Source organism: Eschrichtius robustus, chromosome 20 (assembly GCF_028021215.1).
Source record: "Eschrichtius robustus isolate mEscRob2 chromosome 20, mEscRob2.pri, whole genome shotgun sequence".
In the NCBI taxonomy this organism is placed as follows: domain Eukaryota; kingdom Metazoa; phylum Chordata; class Mammalia; order Artiodactyla; family Eschrichtiidae; genus Eschrichtius; species Eschrichtius robustus.
In genome coordinates this window covers 7,050,001-7,077,304 of record NC_090843.1, presented here as the reverse complement: position 1 = coordinate 7,077,304, position 27,304 = coordinate 7,050,001, and the positions used below count along the sequence as shown (strand labels likewise).

Here is a 27,304-nt window from a genome sequence, read left to right as displayed (position 1 = left end):
AGGGATCAATACTTAACTTGTTGGTGGCTTGATTCTCACCGCACGTTTCTTACTCCTCCTCTTCCTTGCAGAGAAGATGGGCACCCAGTCACTTATTCTCTTCCAGAAAGGCTTTTTTCCCTTAAAAACCACCTCATACCCCTCCCCCTGTCTCTTTCCGGCTCTCTGGTGGGAAGCCCATCTGTCCCCACCTTCTGTTTCTGGGCCCTCTCTGGGTCCTTTCAGATGCAGTAAAATGAAAGCCAGGAGGAAGAAGGCCCAACACCCTCTCAGGCAGTTTTAGCAGCAGGAGAAATCAGGGCTTTGTAAGAAGCCCTGCTAGAAAAAGGTGCAGTGAAATTCATCTCCTGAGGACAGCCTGAGAATCATCAATAGTGAGTGACAGCAGGAACCCGGGAGCTCGCAGTATTGGAAAACATACACCAAAGGTTTCAAGATTCAGAAGTTTGTTTCATGTCTTTATTGACCAGAGACAGAAAAAAAGGGTCACGGCATTTCAGACTTTATTCAAACACACAAATGGTAACAAAGGGCACCCACAAGTGACAGGCATGGTCCCTAAGGCCTGGCTCAAAGGCCATGCTGGAGGGTGTGGGTGACTTCTCAGCCCTACTCCCTCAGCATCTCTGTCCCCTTCCTCCTCTGCACCTCACGGACACCCCTGAGATCAGTTAAAATTGTGCAGAAACTAAGTTACTCTAGAGGAGGTTGGGCCCTGCCTCACTGCCAAGAAAGAAGAACAGGTTCTGAGGAGAAGATGGAAGCGGGCTTCTGGGGTCGTCACTCAGGAGATGCCAGGCTGCTCCCTGGGTCTGGCCTGCATCACCCACGGCCTCGGACCTGGGCAGGGAAGGAAGCAGGGAGACACTCCCCACGTGGCAGCCCTGGGCAGCTGGAGAGCGTGGGTCACTGGTCATGTGATACCCCCAGCCAATGGCCAGACCTCTGCCTGAAGTTACTCTCCCGGAGGGAGAAGGCTTTCAAGAAAAAAACACCAACTAGGTTCATAAAGGGCTTGGGTAAAATACTTTTCCAGAAACCTTAAGAAACGAATCTCTCTTGGACTCCTGGAGCACTGGAACAACTAAAATTGTCGTGGGGTTGCCGGCAGGAAGGAAACTTGGTGAAACGCAGCCCTCTAGTTCCTCAGATCACTTAGCAAGGGGCTCAGCAGTCTTTTCGCAGGCTCCACGGTGGACCTCTGAGAAGCATGATGAAAGAAACAATGCATCCTGAGGGGCTGGCCCACGCCTCCTCGCTCCTTCTCGCTGGCTTGGGACCAGAGGCTGATCATCAGGTGAGCCCCAGAAAGCAAATCTGACTGGGCACGAGGCCCCAGATGCAGCTGCTTTCCCTCCTTTCAGTCTGACACGGTTCTCATTCAAATCGGCCAAAGAGCACCTCGCCCATAGTTCTGTCCTACTGAGGGCAGCTTTTCCTTGACTCACTCAAAATCTTTTTTTTTTTTTTTTTCCCTGAAAGATGACAGGATGGACATCTGTCACCTTTCTGAAGGGGTGACTGTTTTTATTGTAGGTAGAAGTTCCTCTAACATTTTACAACTGTAAAAATCCTGGGCTCGGGCCAGACTTCCGAGGTGCCGACGTGCACGTTCACGTTGGTGCGCAGACACGGCGTGTCAGCAGACGCCCTGGATACACACTTCTACCCTACTCTACACAGACACGTGAGGGCAACGTGCGAATCCTGGAGAAGAGTTAGGCCACCTGGGCAGGGGCAGGTCACAGGCTCAGAAGACATTTGGCATAGTCGATAGTCATTTCCAAAACACCATGACCCCAGACCCACGCAGTAAGCAGCTGAGCTGTGGAGCAGAGAGAACCTCAGCTTTGAAGGTGCCCAGGAGCCTTGGGCTTGAGGGGGCTTTTATGGATGGAGCATTCCCCATGGGCACCTCCCCCTCCTCCAGACCATCTGCCACCCTAAGAAAGTCACCCGGGGAAAAGTCAGGATTCTCTGGCCCCTTTGCGTTCCATGACTGCTCATCGAGACTCAAAAGCTTAGAGAGTCCAGTTACGAGCTCTGAGGGCACAGCCCAAAGGAGGGCTTTCCTCCTCTGGGTCCAACAGCGTTTGATCCTCGACGCCTTGGCGCTCCACAGAAAGGAGTGGTGGTGAGGGCTAGGTCAGAGATGGCGGAGTCCTCCAACTGCCCAGCAAACGCACACACACTATGGGGGATGGTGCGGGGGGGGGGGCTCACTGACGCCGCCCAGGTCAGAAACCAAGAAGAGACACAAATATCGCACTTTTGGTCAAGGCATTTCCAAGAGACGATCACAAAAATGATACCACTTTTGGATACTACAACATAACACATTTGGCAACTTTCAAAGAAAACAGCCGTTCCCCAGCCCAAGCCATCGAGGGTCCAAAGTCCCTTTACCCTCAGCCCCAGTTTAAAAAGTCAGGGAAGGAAGATGGGCCAACGGAGGGCAAGAAAAGGCAGCAGAAGCAGTTACACCAACTACCTAAAGCGCCCATCAGTCTGTCTGTCTCATTCGGCGCAGGATGCCGCCTACCTCAAACCTCTTCTTGGGGAGAAAGCAAGCTATCTGGGGGGTCCAGGCTGCTGGGGACAAACGAGGCAAAGCTGAACATGGTAGTAGCTGGGTGCCCCGAATCCAGAGCTGCAATCCCCAGTCTCCAACCACAACCAAGGACACCCTATCCTCCCCCTCCTCCAAGAGGCTTTGTTCATAGGAATGTGGGGTACTCTGGCAACTCTATCCAAACCTCAGTTCAACAGCCTGAAGCTAGAACCCTTTGCATCTGCTGCATTATTTTGGGGTGCATGGGCGGGGAAAGATGGTGTTACAAAGCGGCTGCCAACGTCCAACATGGCCCACTCAGGTGGAAACATGGCACAGCGCAGGGAAAAACCTCTTCGTTTGCTCCAGCTTCCTTGAAGCACAGCATATGTGCAAAGACCTAGGCCTTCCTCTTCCCCTCCCCCTAGCCCTAGATCAGCTCCAGCTGGGAACCCGGCCCAGTTGCTCTTGTAAAGATTTGTTATAACACTGGCTAAGAAAACAGAAGCAGGTACTGAAAAGGTATTCTGCAGCCGGAAGCGGCCTCTGTCTTCCGGCTCCTGTGGGTGGGGTTGGGGTTCCTTTGGTTTTGACCAGAACACTTCTCCACCGGGGGGCCAGGCTCAGCTTTGCTTTGCAGTAGCTCGGTTACTGTACAGGAGCAAGATTTAACTTCACAGAGGTGCTCTGCTGGGTTGCTCTCTCGTCGGTTAGGACTCCGGACTTTACATCCGAGATCCTCTCTCCTGAAGAATCTGGAAGGGGAAGGTGGGGGAGAGGGCTGAGGCTTGGAGGCTGGATGCAGACTGCTTTTGGGCGGCGGTTGCTTACCAGACCGCCGAGGGAAAAGAAAGAGACCCAGAGCCGCTTTCCACTGGACCCCGCGGAGCAGCACGACAATCCCTGTTACCCCAGGAAGCCAGGCAACCGCCCCTGAAGCACTGCAGTTGTAAAAGACTTTTGCTGAACACGGTCAGGCCTAAGTTTATGTGCTGTTGGACCACTTCCCCTGTGAGAAAGGACACGGTCCGGGCTCACCACATATTGATGATTTAGAAGCATGTATGTGTGTCTGTGTACGAGGGGGCACAGTGGAGGAAAAAAGATAACAGTGTGCAACCATTTTCAAGTAACTTCAGGGCGTCAGGGGGCGGGGGGAATCACAAAGGTAACCAAACACCTTTTCTCTTGAGATGGCAGAGAAAGAGAGAGAGAGAGAACAGTTTCAAAATATAAAGGTAAAATACTTTCCAATTTTGAGTTTCAGAATTCTCACCTTATAGTAATTAATGGCCATAGCTTTTCTTTTTCATTGATTTGACAGAGGCTGGGAAAAGACTACCCTATTTTGGTTCACGTGTCCCAACTAAAAGCCTCTGTCACTGCTCCAAAAATCCTGATTTAATTTACAACAGTCAGGGGCTCCCCTGGTGGCGCAGTGGATAAGAATCCGCCTGCCAATGCAGGGGACACAGGTTTGTTCCCTGGTCCAGGAAGATCCCACATGCCACAGAGCAACTAAGCCCGTGCGCTACGACTACTAAGCCTGTGCTCTAGGGCCCGCAAGCCACAACTACTGAAGCCCGTGCGCCTAGAGCCCGTGCTCCGCAACAAGAGAAGCCACCGCAATGAGAAGCCCGCACACTGCAACAAAGAGCAGCCCCCACTTGCCGCGACTAGAGAAAGCCCGCGTGCAGCAAGAAAGACCCAACACAGCCAAAAAAAAAAAAAATTACAACAGTCAAAAGGCCAAAATGAAGGGGAAATGCAAAGCTGGCTTGAGAAGGAAAGGGAAGAACCCGTGAGCAACAGTTCAGGCAAGGCCTGCGCAGGGGCTGGGAGCAAAGAGTCAGAGACGAAAGTGGGGTGAAGCGACTTACCTTTGCCTTCTCGCTCGGCTCAATGACAATGCCATTGGTAGAATTATTTAATTCTCTGGAGACAACACAGAGGAATTCTGCCTGATCCTCATTTCCATAGTTATAGGAAGATCCGATGCTGATTAGCTGATAAAACAAGAATATGGTGAACATACAAATAGTGATCTTAAAATATTTAAGTGCCACACAAATCGAACCCTCCTCCTCACTCAACTTTTGTTGTTTTGCTTCTCAAAGGATGAAGAATTCTCTGGGTCTATCAAGGCCCCAGGGGATAACTGGATCTCAGCTGTTCACCAGGCTTCCCCAAAGAAAAGTGTGAGTTCTGCCACTGTCCCCTCACCCAAGCACTTGAAACAGTGCCAAAGGCAGCAGCCAGGATTGATACGGTCACATTATTCCTTCTAGCAAACACTGAGGGGAACTAGAACGCTTCTGTGAATGAAAACGGACACTTGCTTCAGCCAAAACACCTACACAGAGCTGGCTCACCTTTAAGCAGAAGTCCTAGACGGGAGACTGGCGCTCGGGAGGCTCTGGAAAGCACCACGCGAGTCACTGGAGAGCTACTCTAAGCCAAATGCTGCTGGAACTTCTAACCTCTTTGGTGAACTGAACTCAGGCTCTAGTCTAAACAGGAAATACACATGCAGAGAGGGAGAAGCTGAGCCCGAGGGTGTGGTCATCCTGGCAAGTCCGCAAGGCTTCAAGTCGGGAGACCATGACTGACTTGCTGTATGACCGGGCTGTGGACACCTCAGCCTTCCTGGGCCTTAACTTCCTCCTCCGTGTAATGGAGTCAAAGGGAGCAGACTTGGTCCTCCCACAGCACATCAATAAGATGAGAAAAAACAGGATAAATTATTCATTAGTCTCACAAAGAAGAGTTTTAAAAAGTTGTTATAGGGGCTTCCCTGGTGGCACAGTGGTTAAGGATCCACCTTCCAAGGCAGCGGACACGGGTTCAAGCCCGGGTCCGGGAAGATCCCACGTGCCGCGGAGCAGCTAAGCCCGTGCGCCACAACTACTGAGCCTGCGCTCTAGAGCCTGCGAGCCACAATGAAGAGTAGCCCCCGCTCGCCGAAACTAAAGAAAGCCCGGGTGCAGCAACGAAGACCCAACACAGCCAAAAATAAATAAATAAATTTATATTAAAAAAAAAAAGTTGTTATAATATCCTTTGTCTTTGAAACTTTATAGCAGGGAAAAAATACTTCTGGAGCGGAAGTATGGTGACATTTTGAACAAGAACATCTGAACAAGAACTAGGCTGACACATACAGGTAGCACTGATTCTGCAGTGGAAGCTAAGTGTGAGGAATCATCCAGTATTGGCTCTGAAGACAGAGACACCTGTGTGTTTGATCTATAACATAATACTGTTAACACATAGGGTAACTCTTATTTAAGAAGGTAAGCTTATGGTGACAGCTCAGCTGACCTCTTAAACTCTACCTAAAACCAGGCAGGATTCACTGAATTTATAACACAGTCACTCTATTCGCGCTCAGCCTCCCTGTGTTTTGAAGACAACAGATGAACAATTCTGCCATCTAATGGAAGAAAGCAGTAAAATCCTGGCTCTCACACACTTTGTTTTGATGCCTCGGTCACAAGCACAAAGCTAAAGAACAGAAACCCACAGAGTGAATGGAAAGGACCTCGCCACCCTCCTTGATGTCTGATCCCTTCACATCACAGCTGTTCACTACGCCGTGCATGGTGGATGGCGCACATACTCGGAATGATGAAGATCTGATCCTGGGATAAGCAAAGGGAGGGTTGTTGCTAAACCCTAGTCTTCTTTAGCTACTTATTCTAGAATGTGTCAACAAAGCACTTTTTTTTTTTTTTTTAACATCTTTATTGGAGTATAATTGCTTTACAATGGTGTGTTAGTTTCTGCTTTATAAACACAGCACTTTTGAAAGGAATCCCTCTGAGGGAAAAAAGCCCAGAGAGGCACTTGCAAGCCTAAACAAGCTGGCTGGCTCTCTCTGGGGAGAACCACGCAGAAACTCTGCATATGAAGCTGGGAGACACAAGCCTATCCTCAGTTCTCCCCAACTCATCACGTCCTACCGCGCAAAGAATCCACGCGGAGTGGCTCCTTCTCCGTTTTGGAACAGGATCACACCTGGCCCCCACCCGACTCCCAGGGTGATTAACTGGCTACAGACGGCGACTGGCTCCGAGGCTGAGATACAGGGCTGCTCCCACGTAAGAAACATTACCTGTTCGAATTTCCAACCGTCAGACATAGTGGACACCATCTGCGTGAGCTCCTCTTCTTGGCACTGCAGGACTCTGTACACGTGCTTCACGGGGCCCTGTGACAACCACACACAGACTCTGAGGACCGGTTTCAAGGGCACAGCAGTTTGCAGCTGCCTCGGTGAGGCTCTCCAAAAAATAAAGACTGGAAAGGAGTTTGCTTGGAATTTTTTTCTTGGCGGCCACCCACTATCCCCTTTGCAAGCAGCACTGTAGTTTTTCAATAAAAACTTACCCAAGAAAGAAAATAAGGGGTCGAAGAACATGAATAAAATAAAATAATCCTGAACTCTGGAGGGATGAATTATGTGAGTGACCATGCTGATAAACTGAAGACTTCATCTATTTCCCAAAGTAGAAAATAAGAGTAAAACTGCTCTGGACAAGAAAGCCACATTTTCTTCTTCAGTCACTATAGCTGACATACATGCTGAAAATGCAGACCATATCTTGGTTTATTCAGAATGATACCTTATATATGGGAATAATACATTAAATAGGGACCCCATAACGTACACACGTTCAAGCTATTCTACCCTCTGCTGAAGCTACCTGGAAGTGTTTCAGTGTTACATGGTAACATTCCTGTTATAGATATGCGTATAATAAAAAACAAATATTTGGTCTTTGTTCCTGGTTCCTGGCACATACCTCCTAAAACCTTTGGAAACTCCTGAGTGACAGAAGTGTCTTTTGGGGACTTCCCTCGTGGTCCAGTGGGTAAGACCTCTCGCTCCCAATGTAGGGGGCCCAGGTTCAATCTCTGGTCGGGGAACTAGATCCCACATGCATGCCACAACTAAGAGTCCGCATGCCGCAACTAAAAGATCCCTTATGTTGCAACAAAGATCCTCGCGTGGCAGCCAAAACAAACAAACAAACAAACAAACACGGGGGGAGTGTCTTTTGTATGCTAATGAGCCGGTCACCAGAAAGACTGAGAGAGTTAGAGGATTAGAACTTTCAGCCCCATCCTGTGACCCTGGGGGAAGGGGGAGGGACTAGAGATTGAGTTCAATTACCAAAGGCCAATGATATAATCAACCTTCCCTACCAAATGGAACATCCTGAAAGACCCCTAAGCGATGGGGTTCAGGGAGCTTCCAGGTTGGCAAACACACCCGTGTGTTGCGCAGTTGGGGGGTGGCGCGTGCTGACTACACGGGGACAGAGGCTCCTGTGCTCAGGACCCTTTAGGACTTCACCCCATGGATCTCTTCATCTGGCTGTTCATTTGTATCCTTCATAATAAACTACAGTAAGTAGAGCATTTCCTGAGTTCCACGAGATAGTCTAGTAAATTACTGAACGTGAAGGGGGCACTGTGGGAGCCCCCGAATTTGTCGCCAAGCCAGACAGAGTGCAGGTGGCTGGCGACCCAGACTTACGACTGGCGTCTGAGACCCGTGGAGTCTGACGCTGACTCTGGGTGGTCAGGGTAAGGACAGGATTGAACTGTTGGTCACCCAGTTGGTGTCAAAAATTCAGAGAAAGGCCATTTGCTGGCCAGACTCAACTCTCTAGAACATAAGTTAGAACCTAAAGCCAAAAGGCAGAGCAACTGAAATGGATGCCCCAGAGCCGTAGCACTAAGGCCCCTACACTTCACTGACACTTGTGATCTGGCCCAAGGGGGACGAGACGCCCAGTCACGAGAGAGCCAGGGTGGCTGCAGGGAGGCAAGCTCGCCAGATGGAAGTTCCAGTCCCCAGAAGGACAATTACAGGCGCACAGGAGGACTCGGTATTTAGCAATCTGGGACCATTCCGTGTTGGGTGCAAAGCTGCACACTCACTGCCCATCCCAGAGGGCATAAGGCGCAAACAGCAAGCCAGGTTCATAACAATGACTCCTGGTCATGGAGAGAGGGGTCAGTTATGTTCAATCGGATTTTAAGGAAATATGGACTGTTTCCTTAAGAATGATGAAAACTTAACACTTTTTCAAAAGGACAAGCTGGCTTCAGCTACCTGGAAAATTAGTTTTAGAACAACTTGGGGAATACTGGATAAATAAAAGCAGCTACTGATCACCGAGCGCTACAAGCCCCAAGTGTTACACCCTTCTCTTCTAGTCTTCACTGCAGTCCTGGAAGGCAGGCATTGGCTTCCTTCTACACGTGGGACACTGGTGTTCGCAGCGCAGTATCTTGCCCGAGCTGTACAGCGATTAAGCGGATTGGAGGTAGGGCTGGGACTTGAGCCCAGGTCGGCCTGACAACACTACAATCTTTCTTGTACACTTTGTCCTTCTACATGAGGTACAGCTACCATTAAACAAGGTGCTAAGGTAAAAAAAATTTTCTTCCATGTAAAATATAGGACAAATCTTCCGACAATTTCAATTACTCTAGCCGTGCATTTCGGAAACAACCAGATGTTTTATAAGATGTAGAGCATCCAAAAGACCTGATAGTGGTCACAGCTGTCAAAGTCCCAGGTATTTAAGATATCTGTACTGCCTCTTTTTTATTCTTCTCTTCCAAAGTAAACCATCGGTGCTCTCAAATGCACCAAGATTAATCACCTAGCAAAAAATACTACCAGGGACAGCAGAGTAATAGAATGGTGGCAGCCACTAAAAGGGATGTGATGTCACTGAGAAAAGGCAGAGTAGGTCCCCCACATCTTGGGCTTCGCCCTATTGCCTGCCATGTGTGTCTCCTTTCAATGCAGACAAGTTAAAGGAGATAACGTGTTTGAAGGGACAGCCACGGAAATCCACGCTCAGCCTTAGAGCCACGTGGGACAAATGCAAAAGGGGACGTCATTGAACAACATCAAATCCATTGCCCAGAGTTCCACTAAATAAAGAGGACAGATGGAAAGATCAATTAACATCAAAAGGGTCTTGACATTCCTAGAATAAAAAAGCTTCCAACTGGGTATAAATCTACAAGCCTCAGAATCTAGAGAACTAATTAACTGCTGTCATCAAATGGATGAGCATCTAACGATGCTCTCAAGGAATTTGCTAATGGCAAAGAACTGAGAGTGTTCAGGGGCCATGATTCGAATGGTTTCAAATGACATACTCTATGGTACCATCAATATTTATATTAAGCAATCAAAGGGGTTTTTTTGGAATGTGGAAAACTGAGGATGAGGCAATATTCTCAGAATGTCTGATCTATTAAGTATCTATAAAAGTGAAAGATGCCATGTAAATATACTACGAGATGGCAGAAAGATTGGTGACACTAGATCATATTTCATATGGTAATCTGCAAACCAACTACAAGTTCGTCTTTGAACATTAAAAAGGAGCCTTTCAGCCATTGGGCAGATGTAAGAGAACTAAATGAATAAGCCCTTCTTTCCACCTTTGCAAAGTGCTGGAGATAAAATGTATAAAAGAGTTCATTTTTTATCATAGGTGTCCATTATTCATCCAGATAATTCCATTTAGAGCCAGAAAAATTTTGATATATGAGGTCTAACAAAGAAAGAGCAAGGAACATACTGCCTTCTTATTTCAAGGAAAATTCTATATTGCAATAGATTAGATCTCAAGAAAGCGACCACCACCGGTATCTGATGGGGTAAGAGGCAAGTCATGCTGGAGTCCAACTCTGCCCCGTTACTGCAGCTAAACTCTCTTAAAATAGAGCCTAAATACATGAAAGGGAGTGTCTGTGTTTCTTGCTAGACTTTAAGCTTCTTGAAGGCGTGGACCTTCTCCTATCAGTTGGGGTCCCCAGGGCCTAACAGAAGCTATTGTGGCCACTTACTTAAGACACATGATGGGTGATGCGACATGAAATGAGGTGAGAGTGCCTCACTGCCTTCCGTTCTCAAACTATGTGGCAAATTCTGTTTGATTTTTGTTACCATATCTACTAAGTTAACATAAAAATTCAGACTTCATAATAAAAAGAGAAGCTTGATATTATTTTCTTAGAAGCATGATTCACAAACCACTTGCAAAGTCTACGCCATGACTGGTTTCAAGAGGCTGTCAGGAGCTGGATGTGACATGGTAACAGGCTGAAGGCCGGTCCTAATAAACAGAAGCCAACAGGCGGAAGGAAGCAAGACCTTGTTTGGCCTCCACGTGGACAAGAAGGGAGACAGATACTCTGCCGGAAAGAACAGGCTTTGAACCTCAAGTGCAGTGGCTTCTCCCACTGCCAAATGGAGAGCAGCCACAACCTCTTGCTCTTCTAAGGGGACACGGGGCTGTTTTGTCTTCTTTGTGATTTCTTCCCCTCTGTTTCCTTGTTCTGAACAAGTCTGGCAGAGTACACGCTGTCTGTCTGGCAGACGGACAGTGTTCCGCACAGAGACCTCCGGCTCTATGGGGAAAGGCAGGGCTCTGGCCAAGCAGCACATCATCCGTTTCAAATCACACCCAGACACATGGACAAAGAGAGCCACTTGGGGTATTTTCCCCTTAAGAGTTCAAAACCCATTACCTGTGAAGTTCTGTTCTCGTTGTCCCGTATCCTTTCCTTAACCAGTCGCACGAGAGACGCAATGTTGTAAAACTCCGCTTCCTCCAGCACACCTAGAAGGACCAAACTGTAGTTAGATGTGTGTCAATTCCCCAGAAAACGGCAGGAAGAGGCTGGAGTTCATGAGCTTGCTAAGAACTCCATCTTTCAAATGCAAGTCTAGTCTATCTCCTTCAGCCTGGCAAATGTTTCTTTGCTGTTTGGTGTGCACCCGTGACCTTTTCCCCAACGGCAGTGAGTCAACAGTGCTCTGTTTACTCCGTTTCACCCCTGCAGTTTCCCACCTGGCACCTTCCCCTGCTCTCCCTGCACCTGCCCGTTAGCTGCAGGACACCTTTACCATATGTCACTTAGTTCCTGGAACTAGTCCCATTGGACAACTCTTGAGCTTGCAATTTCTACCCAGTTTGTCCTAAAAATGACCAAAGGTCTGTGTGCATGTGTGTGTAAATTTATGTGGACCAAATTTAACAAGATGCTTATTATTTGAACAATATAAAAGGCAGTCATTGAAAGAACCCCATGCATAGGACTTCCCTGGCGGTCCAGTGGTTAGGACTCGGAGCCTTCACTGCCATGGCCCTGGGTTCAATCCAAAAACAAGAATCCCACGCTAAACAAAATCAAAGGCCTGAGACAGGATAACTAAATGGGATGTGTGATCCTGCACCAGGAAAAAAATTTGCTATGAATACCATTAATGGAACAACTGATAAAATTAGAATATAAGCTATAGTTCAGGTGTTTATCAATATTAAGTTTCCTGAATTTGATAACTGTATTGTGGTTATGTGAGAGAATGTCCTGTTCTTGAGATATACACACCGCAGCATTAAGGGGTGAAGTCTGTAACCTAGTCTCAAATAGTTCTGAAATAAAAACTAGAAGAGGGAGAGGAAAAAGAGCGGGGAGGAGGAAACAGGGAATGAATTGTAACGCAAACATGACCAAAAAATGTTAAAAATTGGTGAATCTGGGTAAACGGAGTTCTTTGTACTATTCTTGCCCTCTTCTCTACATTTGAAATTATTTCAAAATGAATTTTTTTAAGGCATTAGAAAAGATGCTTCAGATTCCTCTTTTCAAGAAACAAGAGTACCCATGAGTTGGTAATTGCTGAAGCTGGATGGTGGGTGGAATTTACTGCACTATTCCCATTACTTTGTATGCATTTGAAATGTTAAGGAAAAAAAAAAGGGAGGGGGCATTTAAAAAAAAAAAAGGGAGAGTGATTCCTCTTTTGACTGGTTTTAACAGCAGTGCTCTGCAGCCACTTCATTAATTAGCACGGCCATTACAGCTTTCTCACGCAGAGCTAAAGCTCCCAGGTCAGGGTGCCCTGGCTCTAGGGACAGGCCCCAGCCTTCAACTGAACGCCTCAGTGAGACCAAGAGAGCCTTTTATTTTTTATTTTTTTTATTTTTTAACATCTTTATTGGAGTATAACTGCTTTACAATGGTGTGTTAGTTTCTGCTTTATAACAGTGAATCAGTTATACATATACATATATCCCCATATCTCCTCCTTCTTCCGTCTCCCTCCCACCCTCCCTATCCCACCCCCAAGACAGCCTTTTAGAAAGATTTCTAGACCCACTTACAGTCCAAATGCTCTACAAACCAAAAAGATGAGTCAAATAACGATGCACCTGACAACGGGCTGGAGAATGAATTAGGTCAGATGCAAAAATTTACAAGGAAGCATGAGACCAGTCTTAAAAGAAATGAGGCCAAGCCTTTATTATTATTATTTTTTTACAGCTGCAAGTTCAAACTAAAATTGAAAGTATGAATAGCTAAATGTCAGAGATTTGTTGCTTCAGGCTGTGGACATTCACTGCTAGTAATAAGTAAATGTAAAAAGGGGTCCTGACAATTCTGCACGTTGAGAAAAAACTCCAAAGCTATCTCCAAAGCTGAGCTACATAGCTTCCTTCTCCCGAAGGAGGCTGAAGCGAACCGAAAGGGGCTCCTTCAAGACCCTCTCAGACGAGACTAGGTAATTGGAGGCTCCCTATTTATTTTCGTAAAGCTTTCCTACACTACCTACTGCACATGAGCCTGATGAAAACCTCAAAATTCAAATCTCAGGACTTCCCTGGCGGTCCAGTGGTTAAGACTTCTCGCTCCCAATTCAGGGGGCACAGGTTCAATCCCTGGTTGGGGAACTAAGATCCCACATGCCGCATGGCGTGGCCAGAAAAAAATAAAATAAAATAAAATCTGTGGAAAAAAAATGTTCAAATCTGTGAAACAGCTTTAAAGATTTGACCTGAACTTTGAAAACGCCCAATGCAAACATCGTTCTTACCTTCTTCTGCCAACTCCTTCGTAATGATGAGCTTCCCATGGCGGAGGTAGTTCAGGATAGGACCAAAGTAGGTAGGGTCCCTGTCAATCAGATAGGCCCCTGTCTCGTCCTGCCAACCAAACATAAGGGTATCATTGTGGAGCTTTCAGATTAAGTCAGGGCAGGGTTTCCACCTCTCTGTCACAATTCATGAGTGAGAGGGCAAGTTTTGCTAGATATTTATCACAAACTATTGGCAAGAAGCCTAGCTTTATGTATCTTGTACTTCAAGATCATTTCAGGGAGGGTGTTACAGATGTACACTCATATTCATCATCTAGGCGTTAACTTGAACTTCTAAAATTTTTACTCTGACACAATTACCAACATTCTTCCCTTGGGATACTTGTTGTAAAGAAACGGAGGAAGAAAATGCCATAGTTGCATGATCTAAATTTTTGCTTGAGATGGACATTCTGACTTCTCTATTGTCCCTGAATCACATTCCTAATTCTAAGAAAACCTCTGTTCAGTTGGCAATGCTCCAGAGCTCAGGGCCAACAACAGTGGGAGTCTGCATTGGCAGCTGTAACTCACACACTCCAGATCTGTGCCCACAGGAAGCTTGGCACAGCCAGGACTTGGCTCTGAGCAGTTTTAATCCTACTCATCTTCACAGTAAAGGGAACAAGAAGAAACTGGCTTCTACTGCAACAAGGAAAATTTAGGGTAGATCAAATAATTCCTTTAGAATAAGCAAGGTTTTGGAAACTCTTTAAAGTTAGGGCAGGACAGGTTTCCTTCAATCTGAGATTTATTACAGGAGAGGCAGGAAATGAATAAATGAAATCAACCAATGTTTACCCAACCCTAGCTCTGTTGCAAGGTAACAGCTAAGTGCTCTATGGGATATAAGGCACTGTAAGCAATGATCAATGCTTTTAAGTCGGAAACTAAACGATGAACGTGTAAAGTTAAAAAAACAACTCAGACAACAGCTCAAACTGAAAACGGGTTAGGCGTCTTGTCACCTCTCAACTCTCTGCTTAGCAGCCATGCATCTTGCCCAACAGCACTCTCTGGGTTTCATTTTCTCTGGTCTTAACGGGTCAGCTTAGGTTTGCACTGGCAAATGACAACCTCTTTCCAAGGAACGTATCTGATCTCAAATATCGACCTAAAACAATGACAGTTACCAGATAGGAGCTCAGGGACCAGGACCACAGGAAAGAAGTGTGATATCATGAGAAGCACTTCCTGCAGCTGTCGAAGCCATCATCAGACCCAGGCTTTCACCCAACTTGGCAGAGGGGTCCGAGAGGAAGTCTGAGAAAGCTACAAAGATGCCTTAGCTCACCCTGACCCAGTTCTGGATGCATCTGGCACAGGCGGTGAGGGGCTGACGAGGAGCCCGGGGAAAACGCATGCAGACCTGAGGGGCTGGGATGAGAGGTGCAGAGAGGAATACGGAGAAGGGGTGTGGAGTGGGTTCTCGTGGGTGAAGGTGGGCACAGTATGGGGAAGGAGCCGCTGAGAACGAAGGGTGGCGTCAGAGAGAAAGCCCGCGTGCGCCTGAGGATGGGGGAGAATAGCCCCGGGGGTTAGCCTGGCGGGGAAAGAGGAGGAGGAGGGGGTCCCGGCCCGAGGTGCCCGCCAGTGAGAAGCGTGTTGCAGGAATCGGGGGACAAGCCTAGGAGGAACGAGGGGGTCCGAAGGCCGGGGGCGCGCCCGAGGGCGGGGCACACCTTGTCCGAGTCCAGCTCCGGGTCCTCCTGGCAGCAGAGGCGGCAGAGAAAAGACTTGGGCTCCCGGCCTAGGGTCTGCCTGGTGGTCACGAAGTAGGTGCCGCCCACGTTCAGCCGGACCCAGCGGGCGGCGCCACCGCCCCCTGCCCGCTCGGGAGGTCCGGGACCCGGCTCCAGCGGCTGCGCTGCGGCGGTGGGCTGGCGGCCGTGCCCGCGGGGCGTGGGGCCAGCAGGGCGAGGGCTGGGGGGCCCGCGACCCGGGCCGCCCCCGTCGCCCAGCCCACTCCCACCACCCCCTCCCAGCCCCGCCATCGCCGGGTCCAGTTGCAGCTCCGCCATCTTGGGCCGCCGCCGCCGCCGCCGCTGCCCGCGCGCCGCCGGGCCGGCCCATCTCTTGGCAGGGAGAGCCGGGCCGGCCCATCGGCGGGGGAGGGGCCGGCGGAGAGGGACGGGAGCGCCCCCAACCAGCTCCCGGGGACCCTGGCAGTAGAGGCTAGGCGCCCGCCTTCGGGGACGGGACTTCCGGAACCAGCGCCCATCGCCATTGGCCGACCTGATAAATAGGGCCCGCCCCCTTGGCTTTGGGGCTGGCTGAGGGGAGGCTTTCCGGTGACCTACTTCCGTTCCTTGGTGCTGTGGACTGTGGGCCTCCGGGGTCGGTGAAGGTGAGCGGGGTTTGGGGCTTTGGGTCCGACCCCAGCGGGTTCCTCTGCTCTGCCGCCTGCAAACCTCGGCCCGACCCTTGTCGCGCCGCTACCGAGGACGCCGGGCCCTGCGGTTGCCCCGCTGGCAGAGTGTCCCGGCTGTAGCTTCTGCTCCGTGCTCCCTTCCTTTCCCCTCCCCCGAGCGCGAGGTCGCAGGGGCCAGTCTGTGACCCCGCCGCCTCTGACTTAGGCGCTTCCACTAACCTTGTCTCGTCCAGCCCGACCCCAGCCTGGCCGAGTTCAGTAGTCCGGTTTGGAGGCTGCGGAAACGTTGCCGGGAGATAGTTTTAGCTTGCTGAGTGACACCCAGCAGGCTGAAGGTTTCAGCATTCGAGCTTGTGGAGCTTTCAGAGCTTCTCAAGTGCAGGGTTCATTTACCGATTCAGCAAATATTCACTGAGCACCTCCTGTGTGCAACATCTGTTCTAGGCGCTGGGGATTCAGCAGTAAATAAAAGACAACAATCCATTTATGAAGCCTATCTTCTGTGCTTGGGAAAGTCTCTGTAAGGGCACTTATTTCTCTGGTGTATTTAAAGGTCACCTGCCCCTCACTTCCACTCCAGGAGACATAAGCTATCCTGAGAGTGAAAGGAAGCGGCAGGTGTTGGACAAGTGTCTTGAGATCCTGGGGAAGATTTCTTCCGTCTTCCTTGTGATCCACCCCATAGCTTGCAAAGACCTTTGACATTTCAGTTTTTTTCCTAATGTTTGACATTGATCTTATTTAGTTTAAGTTGACTATTTTCCCATATTCTGTCCTGGTTTAAAAAAAGAATGGCTGTAATCACTTTCCATCTTCTCTCACATTCACACATGTATTGAATACCTCTTTTAAGCGTATTGCTAGTATACTCAGGGTATGTGCTAACACTGCAAGGGATCATCAGACATGAATAGGAAGGTGCAGGTGTATTACTAATTAACAGGGAGGGGGTAGAGAGCCCCTTAAGTTTGTATAAGATTGTAGAGCAAATTGATGTGCACAATTAACATCTGATATTTTTAACAGCTTTCTTAGGTAAGCAGGGCTATTATCCCCATTTTTCAGATGAGGAAAGTTTGGTCGAGAATCTGCCCTATTTAACTAAGCCTTGTTGAAATGGGGGTATGTGTCAGGTTCTGTGCACTGGAGAATCAGTGAATAAAACGCAAACTGAGTGGAAATGCATTTAAATTATTTTATGTAATGCATGACTACTGCATTAGCAGTATTTCCAAAGGTACATGGAGTGCAAACACTAGAGAACTGGGCTTTGATAAGTTAGGAGTTGAGTAATAGAGGGAGGACCATCTAGCGGGGAGAGAATATATTTATATGCCAGGTTGCACACCTTGAATTTGAAAAGGTAAATTGTCCTCCTCTTCTGATTTAGTGATCCTAATTCCTTTAGTTGACAGATATACCCACTCATATGATGCTGATCTATTTCTCAAATACTTGAATATTTCTAAGATGCCCTTCAGACGATTCTCTCCAAGAGCCCTGTTTTGATCTGACCAGTTTTATTTTCTAGGATCTCTAGATGGCTGGACGGAAACTTGCTCTAAAAGCCATTGACTGGGTAGCTTTTGGGGAGATCATACCCCGCAACCAGAAGGCTGTTGCTAACTCCCTGAAATCCTGGAATGAGATCCTCACCTCCAGGTCAGTACCTTGCTGAGAGGGAGTGTCTTAACCTGTCACTTAATGTGGAAACAAAATGTGCTTTGGAATTGCACATGAAGTTTTGATGTTCTTCCGGCAGAAAGTATAGAAATCCATGCATTTTCCAAATGCAAGTAATTTTTTTGCATTCCTTTGATCTCCCTCCAAGGGAAGAGTGTGATGGTAGCCCCAGGCCATAGGAATAAGGAACAGGGAAATTGCTGTGTGAATTTTTTGTTGCTCATGGAACAATCTTAACTTTTGCTTTTCTACGTGATCAGGTTGGCCGCTCTGCCTGAGAAGCCACCTGCCATCGACTGGGCTTACTACAAGGCCAGTGTGGCAAAGGCTGGCTTGGTGGATGACTTCGAGAAGAAGGTGAGACTTCAGGCAGCTAAAGCTCTGGTCTTGTAACACGTCCTACTTGGGGAGCAGGACGGTGGACAATTACACGTGCAAGATGACAGGGAGGAAAGAGGGGTGGAATTAACACCCAGAATCCAAAGGAGGCTCAGGAGAGATGGGTGTGGCCAAAGGTCTTGTGATGATAGATTTAAATGGTAAATAGGTGCAGAGACTTCAGGGTCTCTTCATGCAGCAGGTTTCTTATCCAAGGAAACAGTATGGCAGAGCCTTAACCCGGGAGCCAGAGGGCTCTCGAGTTGGACGTTTCTGCCCAACTCTGAGTTCCTTCTTAGCTCCCCACCTGTCTCCTTTTAGAACAAACGTAACATTTTTTTTCTACCCTTTTACTGTTTTCCTCTTTTCTCTGCTGTCTTTTTTACTGTCCCTTGTAGCTGTGATCTCTTGCTCACCTATCCTCTTCTGATGTTAAATTTCAACATCCAAAGTTTGTTTGTTGATTCGGCGGTTGCTTATTGAGGGCCCACTCTGTGCCAGGTGCAGTGCTAAGTGCTGGGGCCGCAACACTAAGCTGTCTTCGAAGGAGACCATCTCCTCCATCTCCGTTATGCAAACATGATTTACGCCAGTCCACTACAGTTTCTTTTAAAAGAGAAATCAGGGGACTTCCCTGGAGGTCCAGTGGTTCAGACTTTGTACTTCCACTGCAGGGGACACAGGTTCAATCCCTGGTCAGGGAAGTAAGATCCTGCATGCCGTGTGGTGCAGCCAAAAAAAAAAAATAATAATAAATAAATGTTTTAAAAAAGATTAAAATCAAAGAGATTTTATATATTTATCATTAGAGAGCATTGTTACACTGTAGTAAGTAATGCTGAACCATAGTGTAGTGAAACCCAAAGTAATACATTAGTAAAAAAACAATAATTTTCTAAAGCTGTGATCTGGGTAATACAGAGTTGCTACTCAAAATCTAATAAAGCTCTTACTTTGTATTGTGAATTATAGAACACTACTTTTTTTTTTGGCTGCGTTGGGTCTCTGCTGCTGCACGCGGGCTTTCTCTAGTTGCGGCAAGTGGGGGCTACTCTTTGTTGCAGTGTGCGGGCTTCTCATTGCGGTGGCTTCTCTTGTTGGCGGAGCAAGGGCTCTAGGCGTGGAGGCTTTAGTAGTTGTGGCATGCGGGCTCAGTAGTTGTGGCTCATGGGCTCTAGAGCGCAGGCTCATTAGTTGTGGTGCACCGGCTTAGTTGCTCCGTGGCATGTGGGATCTTTCCGGACCAGGGATCGAACCTATGTCCCCTGCATTGGCAGGCGGATTCTTAACCACTGCGCCACCAGGGAAGTCCTAGAACACTACTTTTTATAAAGCCATATTTTTTTAGGGAAACTTAGGAGTGACATAGAACTGATAAATGTGTAAAGTAAATTTTGCTGGATTTTTGTATATAATCATCTCTAGAACTCTGGACATTGAGGATTCATTATGCTGTGGTCAACTTCAAATACTTTCCAATTCCAAATATCTCAATGAATGAGCCTTGTCTTTTACAAGTATATGCCAAGCTGGGCAACATCAATGGATTTTCTAAAAATAATGTAAACGTCTTCTGTTCAGTGTTATTTGCGTGCAATAAAATGCAGAATTCTTAAAAAAAAAAAAATCAGAATTTCTTTAGAACTGCAGGGTTCTTTGAGGTCATCAAGTCCAACTCTTTATCAAGTGAAGAAACTGAAGCTCACTGTAATAAAGAATTGTCCAAGGTCTCCAGTTAGTTAGTGACGGGGCAGAGAAGAACCTCGAGCTTCCATTGGTAGTCTAGTACTCTTTCCACTACGACGCCCTAGATGCATGCTGGTTTCCTCCCCGAATGGAGAATGTGTTTTTATATGCTCTATTATGATTAGCAGCTTTGAGCCCTTTTTGGGGGCTCTTGGTTATATTAACGACAACTCACTGTCACTGTTTTGTAGTTTAACGCCCTGAAGGTTCCTGTGCCAGAGGATAAATATACTGCCCAGGTGGATGCTGAAGAAAAAAAAGATGTAAGTATTTGAGGCTCTTATTTATTCTAAAATTCTCTTAATTCCTGACAGTTCTGTTTCTTCCTAGTAAGGTTAAGGTGGAGTGACTTTAAAGGATCGATAAAAAGGAATGAACTATTAATAAACGCAATAACATGGATGAACCTCAAAATAATTATGTGAGTGAAAGAAACCAGCAAAGGAGTACATACTGTATGATTACATTTCTGTAAACAGAATTTCTCCCTTCTCTTAAAAGGTGAAAATTTGTGCTGAGTTTCTGTCTCTCTCTAAGACCAGGATTGAGGAATACGAGAAAGAGGTAAGGATGAGCCTTGGCCTTTGCCTATATTTCCTCTCTTTCACGGCCACACATCTTTCACCTAGTGGGGGTAACCTGCCTTGGATTCTTTTTTGCATCTCTGCAGCCCTATTTATCTTAACACAGTTCCCGTCTTTTTTCTAGCTGGAGAAGATGAAGAACATAATTCCATTTGATCAGATGACCGTTGAGGACTTGAATGAAGTCTTCCCAGACACCAAATTAGATAAGAAGAAGTATCCTTACTGGCCTCACCAGCCAATTGAGCAATTATAAACTTGAGTCTGGGAGAAAGCTCTGGCCCTTGAATTATAAACTCTGGACATTAAAAATAATTATGTAGTGCTGTGTGTGTCTGCTCCTTTGCGGTTGAGATAGTTAAACTCTGGAGTTACCTCACTGGGAGCGGAGTTTTTGTTAAAATGGAAAGGTATGCCCATAGGTGTGTGCTGTTGCCTAATGGTGAGGGCGTGTAGGAGCCAATTACTGAGCCCCCAGGGCTGCTGAAATCTTAACAAATAACAGTAGGGTCGATGACAGTGTGTTTCACTGGAATATGGTAAAGAGGAATCATTATCTACTGATTGCCTTGAACTTTCTCTTTGCTTTCAAACCACTGATTCCTAGGGAGTGCTTCCTTCTACGTGTCCATCAGTAAGTCACATGCAGATGTAACAGCAGGGTGAGTAGCAGCAGGGATCTACTTTCCTGTGCTTCAGCTCTTCAGTATACATGTGGTATAAAAAGAAATTTTGTCACAAAGTTAAAACCTGTTATAGCTTTGTATATGAACACAGGAAATTATTTTAATTCCATCGTTTCATTAAAAAAAATCCTAGTATTGATTGTAGTTAGCAGGACTCCTGAGCAATGCCAGGAAGTGTAGGTGGTTTAAAGTAAGATGAGGTGGTGGGAAAAGTTCTATTGCCTTTGAAGTCAGAGGACCTGGTATGCCTATTGCTTATGCCTGCCCTTGGCCATTTAGTTGCTGGTTCTAGACGAATCGTTTACCATCTCGGGACTTTCCTTTTCTCATTTACAAACATCACGATTGTAATGAGAATTAAATGAGATAACCTGGGAAGTTTCTTGGTAAGAAAGTGATCTAAGCAAAGGCATCTGGCTTGATATGGCTTAAATCCTATAGGAAAGACCTACTGAGGGGCTTCCCTGATGGTGCAGTGGTTAGAAATCCACCTGCCAATGCAGGGGACACGGGTTTGAGCCCTGGTCCGGGAAGATCCCACATGCCGCGGAGCAACAAAGCCCATGCGCCACAACTACTGAGCCTGCGCTCTAGAGCCCGCGAGCCGTAACTACTGAGCCCACACGCCTAGAGCCCGTGCTCTGCAACAAGGGAAGCCACTGCCTGCGCACCACAACAGAGAGTAGCCCCCACTTGCCATAACTAGAGAAAGCCCGTGCACAGCAATGAAGACCAAAAAAAAAAAAAAAAAACCTACCAGGGGAAGGGTAATGTGCACAGGCCAACAATTTTGTGACACTTCCGCCAGAGAGTCCAGAATTTACTGGAGAAGATCAACAGTTGCTGATAACGCTCGAGAAAGTAATGTCGTCTTAAAGGACATAAAGCAGAGGAAGCCTGGGGCACCATCACGCCTAATTTGTAGGGCAGGGGCCAGGCCGAAGGTAAACTAATTGAGGGGCAAGGCATGTTCCACTTAGAGCTGCTTTAGTCGTAACATAATCTGATGTTCAGCGGTAGTTCTGCCAGAAGGACTTCAATGCACAAAACGAGTACCATTCGCTCCCTCCCCCCAGGCTGTGAAACATTGAACTGGCACCCAGCCATCCAGCTGAAGATCCAGGGATTCAGACAAGTGAAAACATGGGAATCTTAGAAAAAGCCACTGACTTTGCTTTTGGAGTGTGGTTAGAACGTGTGTTCGAGGGAAGAGCCGATATGAGTCCTATGAAAGTGTCGTAACGTAAAGGGAGGGGTCCCCAGCACTTGAGGGCGAGCCTCTGGAAGACCGGAAGAAACAACAGTGAAGAACTGACAACGTGCTCTCAGTCCAAGGCATTTAGGAAGGATTGGGGCACTTTTAAGTTTTATATCCTGAATCATTTGAAGTTTTTGCATTGAGCATGCATTGATTTTACATTAAAAATAATCACTAGTAAAATAGGATTATGCTTTTCAAATCACAAGAGAGAAAAGTACATCCTATATGGCAAAAATTAAAGAAATCAGCAAAAACATAAGCATAAATACAGAACCAAACATACATAGGATGATTATGGATCAGTAAAGTCCCCTATTAGAAGACAAAAATTCAAACTGGGTCAGCTAAAATCCAACTACAAGCTGTCCATCCTTTAAAAAAAAAAAAAAGTAATTCCCTGGTGGTCCAGTGGTTAGGACTCGGTGCTTTCACTGCTGGGCTGGGTTCAGTCCCTGGTGGGGGAACTAAGATCCCACAAGCAGAGGCATGGCCAAAAAAAAAGTTAAAGAAGGATACATTGGCTATATCAAGGGTCCCAACTCCTTACTCCTAAAAACTGGCATTGAAGGAAAAAAAATACGCATTTATCCTGCTTTAATTTAAACAGTGGTATTTCGGGATAAACTAATAGACCTAGTTAATGATAGAAAGTTCTTTACAAACTATGTGGAAAGAAAGCAACATTGGAAAAAGCACCATTTTGTAATCCCTAATGAAATACAGTTGACCCTTGAACAACACGAGTTTGAACTGCATGGGTCCGTTTATATGTGGATTTTTTTCAATAAGTACATACTACAGAACTACACCATACAAGGTGGGTTGAACCAAGCTTGGTTGAATCTGGGGGTGGGTAGGGCCAACTGTAAACTTAGATTATTTGACAGCGGAGGGTCAGCAACCCTAATCCCCAAGTTGTTCAAGGGTCAACTGTAGTTTATTCAGGCAAAGATCATTCATGGATGAGACCATTATATGAAAGTTTGATGAAGCACTTGACAGTGATGAGGCTGTCACCTCCTGATGCCAAGCCCATATTATGTACCTTCTGACATACTATATTAAATACACAGCACCGTTTGAAAGTATTTTTGCCAAAAAGTTGAACCTGAATTTAAAAATCAAGGCATTAAAAGTAACTTTCAATTTAGAAGAAATATCTGGGATAGAGGAACAAGTTAAATGACACCACAAAGAAGATAAATCCAAAATGTGGGACATTTTACAGGAAATCTGACCTTTTGTTTTTCAACATGTCAATGGCATGGGGCAGGGGAGGAGGGAAGGAGGGGCAGCTTTAGGTTAAAAAGCGACCCAGCATCCAAATCCTGGGTGTTTGGACCTTATTTGGATCCTGATTTGTACCAATCAACTGTAAAAAGATAATTAAGAGATGACTATTGAAGTATGTAGGGATAAAATGATGTGATGTCTGGGATTGCTTTAAAATACTTAAGAAAGGCTTCCCTGGTGGCGCAGTGGTTAAGAATCCGCCTGCCAATGCAGGAGACACAGGTTCGAGCCCTAGTCCGGGAAGATCCCACATGCCGCGGAGTAACGAAGCCCGTGCGCCACAGCTACTGAATCCCGCACGCCTAGAGCCCGTGCTCCCCAAAAACAGAAGCCACCGCAATGAGAACCCACGCACAGCAACGAAGACCCAACGCAGCCATAAATAAATTTTAAAAAATAATAAAATAAAATAAATAATAAAATAAAATACTTAAGAAAGGGTCTTCCCCGGTGGCGCAGTGGTTAAGAATCCACCTGCCAATGCAGGGGACATGGGTTCAAGCCCTGGTCCGGGAAGATCCCACGTGCCGCGGAGCAACTAAGCCCGTGCGCCACAACTATTGAGCCTGCGCTCTAGAGCCCACGAGCCACAACTATGGAAGCCTGCATGCCACAACTACTGAAGACCGCACGCCTAGAGCCCATGCTCCGCAGCAAGAGAAGCCACCGAAATGAGAAGCCTAAGTACCACAACAAAGAGTAGCCCCCGCTCACTGCAACTAGACAAAGCCCGCGCGCAGCAGCGAAGACCCAACACAGCCATAAATAAATGATTTTTTAAAAAATACTTAAGAAAAAGAAAAGGATAAAGGGATTAATGGAGTGAACGCAACAAAATCTTGATAACTGATGGATCTAGGTTGGTTCATTTACTATTCTCAGTTTCTGGGTATGTTTGAAATTTTTCATAATAAGAATTTTTAAAGCATGGGCAAAAATGTAGATTTATAATATTACTATCTAGCAAAGTAGAATTCGAGACAAAAACATGACGTGGGTCAAACGCAGCTCTTAAATAATAAAGGAAACCATTCACATGAAAAAAATAATGATTGGAACCTTGATGTACTGAAAAAAATAACATTAAAACCATATAAAGCAAAAAAGTTAAAAAGAAATTTCTAGAAACATGATTTGTAAAGATTTTAACATACCTTTCTATTTTTGACATTTGCAAGACAAGTGAGACTAGAGCAAACTATAATAAAGACTCATTTAATAGCTTATATACTACATTCTATGTCATACGAACAGAATAACTGGAAACCGATAACATTAGACTATAAAGAAAGCTTCAAATTAAAAAAAAAAAAAAAAGAATCTGCAGTATACATCGACTGCTCCCAGAGCAAACATTACATAAAACCAACAATTAATAGCCACAGTATAAACTACAATAACACAAAACAATACAGAAATGCAGCCACTTGGAAACTGAAACTCTCTCTCCTAAATCTTGGCTCAATGAGAAATCAAATATGTAATTACAGAATGTTTGGAAGAAAAAATAACATGAACATTTCATATTAAAACAAAGCAAACTGATGGCATTAAATTGTGTCATATAAAAACACTTCATTACACAATACATTTTGATTACAGAAAAAATCAGAAGATATAGAAAAGAAAAATAGAAAATACTGAAAAAATTAATAAATTGGGTTATAAATTAATACTCATATTAAGTATCATAAAAAGCTAAAGAATAATTAGATCAATGGAAAAGAACAGAATGTTCAGGAAAAGTCCATACCGTATTAGGATTAAGTACAGTTTACCCCTGTACAACCAGTATTTGAATTGCAGCTCACTTTCACACTTTCACGCAGATTTTTTGAACTGTAAACACTACAGGACTACATGATCCGGGTTGGTTGAAGCTGAAGCTCGGCGCCCCTAACACCCCCCCCACCCCACCTGTGTTATTCAAGGTATATGCATATAAGTATTTACTAAATAATCTAAGTAGCATTTTGAATCATTGAGGAAAGGCACTGATCTAAGTGTTTACTTGTAAAACAGGAACAGATCCTTACTTGACACTTAAAAATAAATTCCAGTTACAGATGTAAATGTTAAAAAAAAAAACCCACAAGAAACAACAGGAAAAATTGTAGGTGAATATTTATATAAGCTTCAGGTGAGAGAATTTTTCAAACACCAAAGCAGAAACCAGAAACTACAATGAAAATAATGGATAGATTTGGGCGGGGCGGGGAGGGGAGGGGGGATCAGGCACTTGGGGATCCTGCAGGCATCTTCAACTTGAGATAATCAGCCCTGAAATCATCCCTTCCCCATCTGTCTTGGGGGGGGGTGGCACCACTGTCCCCCCAAATCCTGGGCACCATCTTGGGCTCCTTGTCTCCCTCATCCCACAGCAGTTAGGAACCAGATCCACAGATTCCATTTCCTGAACATCTGTTTTACTTCCTTCCTCTTGGTATCCCTGCTATCGCCTCCATTCATGGTTTGCTTATTTCTTCCCTGAACCATACATCTTTCCCTAAGGGGTCTCTCTGCCTGCACCCTCACCTGACTCTAATTCATTCTTTTTTTTTTTTTTTAATATTTATTGGAGTGTAGTTGATTTACAAGGTTGTCTCTAATTCATTCTTTTTTAAAAAAATAAATTTATTTATTTTTGGCTGCATTGGGTCTTCAATGCTGCACGCGGGCTTTTTCTAAAAAAATAAATTTATTTATTTTTGGCTGCATTGGGTCTTCAATGCTGCACGCGGGCTTTTTCTAAAAAAATAAATTTATTTATTTTTGGCTGCATTGGGTCTTCAATGCTGCACGCGGGCTTTTTCTAAAAAAATAAATTTATTTATTTTTGGCTGCATTGGGTCTTCAATGCTGCACGCGGGCTTTTTCTAGTTGTGGCGAGCGGGGGCTACTCTTCCTTGCGGTGCGCGGGCTTCTCATTGCAGTGGCTTCTCATTGCAGTGGCTTCTCTTGTTGTAGAGCATGGGGGCGCGCAGGCTTCAGTAGTTGCATCACATGGGCTCAGTAGCCCCAGGGAATGTGGGATCTTTCTGGACCAGGGATCAAACCCGTGTCTCCTAGCATTGGCAGGCGGATTCTTAGCCACTGCGCCACCAGGAAAGTCCCTCTAATTCATTCTTTACTGTGCTGCCAAGGGGATCTTTTCAAAATGCAAGTATAGTTATTTTGCTCCTCTGCTTAAAACCCTCTGCCCGCAAGATCAAATGTAATTTCCTTACTCCAGGGTTCTCTCTTCGTACACTGTTCTCCTTCCTCCATTATAGCCATAGCAGTTTGCTAACTGCCCCTCTCACGCACCCCTTACCTTCAGACATTTGAGATTCCGGTTCCTAATCCTAGAAGGTTAGGAAAATCTAGAGGATCCTAGAAGATTCTCTTTTGAGTGCCAGTACTATACCTTAGTCATATTTATATTTCCCAGGGCTTAGCACTGTGCTTGGCATTTAGAAGAATCTTAATATGAATTCCTTATGAATGAAAGAGAAGAAATGTAAGATGAAATTTGAGCCTTCAGGGGTTCACGTCTGATAGGAGAGTATCACACAAAAACCTTGAATAATGGAGCAAACTAGTAAATGGTGATGACCATGACTTACAGAGCACACACTATGTTCCAGGGACTGTCCTAATCACTGAGCATAAATACTCCTCACAATAACCCCATGAAGTAGGTAGTGTGTCACCCAAGATATTAAAGAAGTCCTCTGAAGGTGACAAGATTACCAATGGTACCTTTGCCGTTCTGTACCCAGAAGCCTTCTCTGACTACTCAACTAATAGTT

General features: G+C 45.9%; 2 protein-coding genes across 2 annotated transcripts; one reads left to right on the top strand and one right to left on the bottom strand.

Annotated features, from left to right (window-relative positions):
• Positions 1 to 445: 445 nt before the first annotated feature.
• Positions 446 to 15,587, bottom strand: KCTD2 (potassium channel tetramerization domain containing 2). Its single transcript, XM_068530125.1, has 6 exons — positions 15,194 to 15,587; positions 13,470 to 13,578; positions 11,120 to 11,211; positions 6,666 to 6,761; positions 4,432 to 4,557; positions 446 to 3,306 (listed from the first exon to the last, which is right to left on the bottom strand). Exons 1-6 carry the CDS (start codon positions 15,530 to 15,532, stop codon positions 3,277 to 3,279), a joined length of 792 nt encoding a protein of 263 aa, XP_068386226.1. The 5' UTR covers positions 15,533 to 15,587; the 3' UTR covers positions 446 to 3,276.
• Positions 15,588 to 15,772: 185 nt separating this feature from the next.
• Positions 15,773 to 20,595, top strand: ATP5PD (ATP synthase peripheral stalk subunit d). The gene is made up of 6 exons (XM_068530126.1): positions 15,773 to 15,858; positions 17,414 to 17,544; positions 17,826 to 17,922; positions 19,881 to 19,952; positions 20,191 to 20,253; positions 20,398 to 20,595. Exons 2-6 carry the CDS (start codon positions 17,423 to 17,425, stop codon positions 20,527 to 20,529), a joined length of 486 nt encoding a protein of 161 aa, XP_068386227.1. The 5' UTR covers positions 15,773 to 15,858; positions 17,414 to 17,422; the 3' UTR covers positions 20,530 to 20,595.
• Positions 20,596 to 27,304: the final 6,709 nt, after the last annotated feature.